The 1,512-nt window shown below is 44.2% G+C and overlaps 1 protein-coding gene across 1 annotated transcript in view; it reads right to left on the bottom strand.

Moving 5' to 3' along the window:
- LOC9648401 (aminopeptidase M1) overlaps positions 1-754 on the bottom strand; it is a 3,466-nt gene extending 2,712 nt beyond the window's left edge. Inside the window, exons 1-4 of the mRNA XM_024667821.1 lie at positions 548-754; positions 333-481; positions 181-283; positions 87-123 (exon numbers count right to left, since the gene is read on the bottom strand). Coding sequence (XP_024523589.1) covers positions 87-123; positions 181-283; positions 333-481; positions 548-754 — 496 coding nt within the window. The remainder of the gene's footprint in view (positions 1-86; positions 124-180; positions 284-332; positions 482-547) is intronic.
- Positions 755-1,512: the final 758 nt, after the last annotated feature.

The following is a 1,512-nucleotide window of genomic DNA, read 5'->3' as shown; positions in this document are numbered from 1 at the left end:
AATTAGAGGAGATTCTTGAAACTCAACCATCTTGGTGTTCCTGTTTACTACCTCCTGCAGAGCAGGCATAGTTGACAGGACCATGCGATCGACAGGAACATGAACTTTAAATTTAAAACACGCCTATAAGATGAGGAGAAACAGTCAGAAGATATACTCGTAAAGATTGTAGTATAGTACCTTAAAATCTGGTTCATCCCAGCAAGGGAAGCACCTTCGTGCATCAGCAGGCTCAAAAACTGTTACAGCCATGTTTTTCTCAACCCCTCCGCTCTTGTAAGTGCTGTGCAGCGGAAAAGTTTGTTATTGAAAAATACTGAATACCAGTGTACCTTCGATAAAATGCGTCAAGCTTCTCGTTGAGCAATCCATGATAGTCGATAAACAGAGTTGCTTTTCCTACATGCAGTTTTTTTTCACCGAAGTTCAACACTAGCAGTTCATTCTCTTGATCGACTGTAGATGCCGCTGGATGAACGATCTGTACAAACCAATGTGCACATCAAGACAAATTTCAAGCAGAACACTCGAAGGCAGAGAGGAAAACCTCATCGAAATCCTCCACATAGCGCAAACATAGCGATTCAGTTTCCAGAATAAGATCCGCAACATTCAGGACAACTTTGGAAACTGGCTCCACAATGTCCAGGAGAATTTGGAGCTTGCCTTTGAATGCACAGGCATCGAGATCCACCCATAGCTCCAGCTCATAGCGACGAGGCAGCACAGTTTTGGGCAATCGACTGCTCGCCATAGCTGAGCCAAACTTTCTTCCCTCAACTTATATTACAAACAATAAAAACGGATCTGCGGTCAGGATCAAACGGCCGAGGACGGCCCAGATTTTTTTGTGGTGGATTCGACGGCACGATCGCGTGGTCCGCAGGGAAAAATCAGGATCGGACGGCTGTGAGGTTTTCACCGCGTGCGCGCCCAATCTCACGAAATCGGGCATCTTGGGAATATGCTTCTGTTGAGCTTTTTCATGTGAATCAAAATTGGCGAATTTTGAAGCAGCTGCTGAAAGTATGAGAAACGATTCCTGAGCTGTTTAGCTTCACTCATTTTCATGTTCAAAATTGAAGTGCAGCTTCACTGTCCTGATCATTCATGGGCCAAGTTGTGTGTGCTGCAAATTGAAGGTAAGTCCTGAAAACTAGGATTGAGCTGAGCAGCCGAGTGGGAGACATATTTTCTGAAACGGGCTGAGGTGTTGAAATTCACCATCAAGGGCGTCAACTTGGATTTTCTGGGTTCCTTGTGGATGAGATTGTCGACCTGGCTTTTGTGATGAGTTGCCTAAAAAATTGGCATTAGTGGTTGCAGCAGAGCTTGCAATCCAATAAACAGTCTACTACAAAAGTGAACGTCATTTTTTCAAGAAGTTACAATTAAGGGTCTAAAACAGGACTCAGGAGAACAAGGGAGTGGTGTTCATTTGAACAAAGGCAATGAAACAGCTGAGGAAGTACTGCAAGCTAGAGCACAAACCTCAAAACATGAGTGCAGACA

The sequence above is a fragment of the Selaginella moellendorffii genome, unplaced genomic scaffold (assembly GCF_000143415.4).
Source record: "Selaginella moellendorffii unplaced genomic scaffold, v1.0 SELMOscaffold_210, whole genome shotgun sequence".
Taxonomy (NCBI): domain Eukaryota; kingdom Viridiplantae; phylum Streptophyta; class Lycopodiopsida; order Selaginellales; family Selaginellaceae; genus Selaginella; species Selaginella moellendorffii.
Note: the sequence above shows the minus strand (reverse complement) of the source record. Positions and strands in the feature narration are given on the sequence as shown.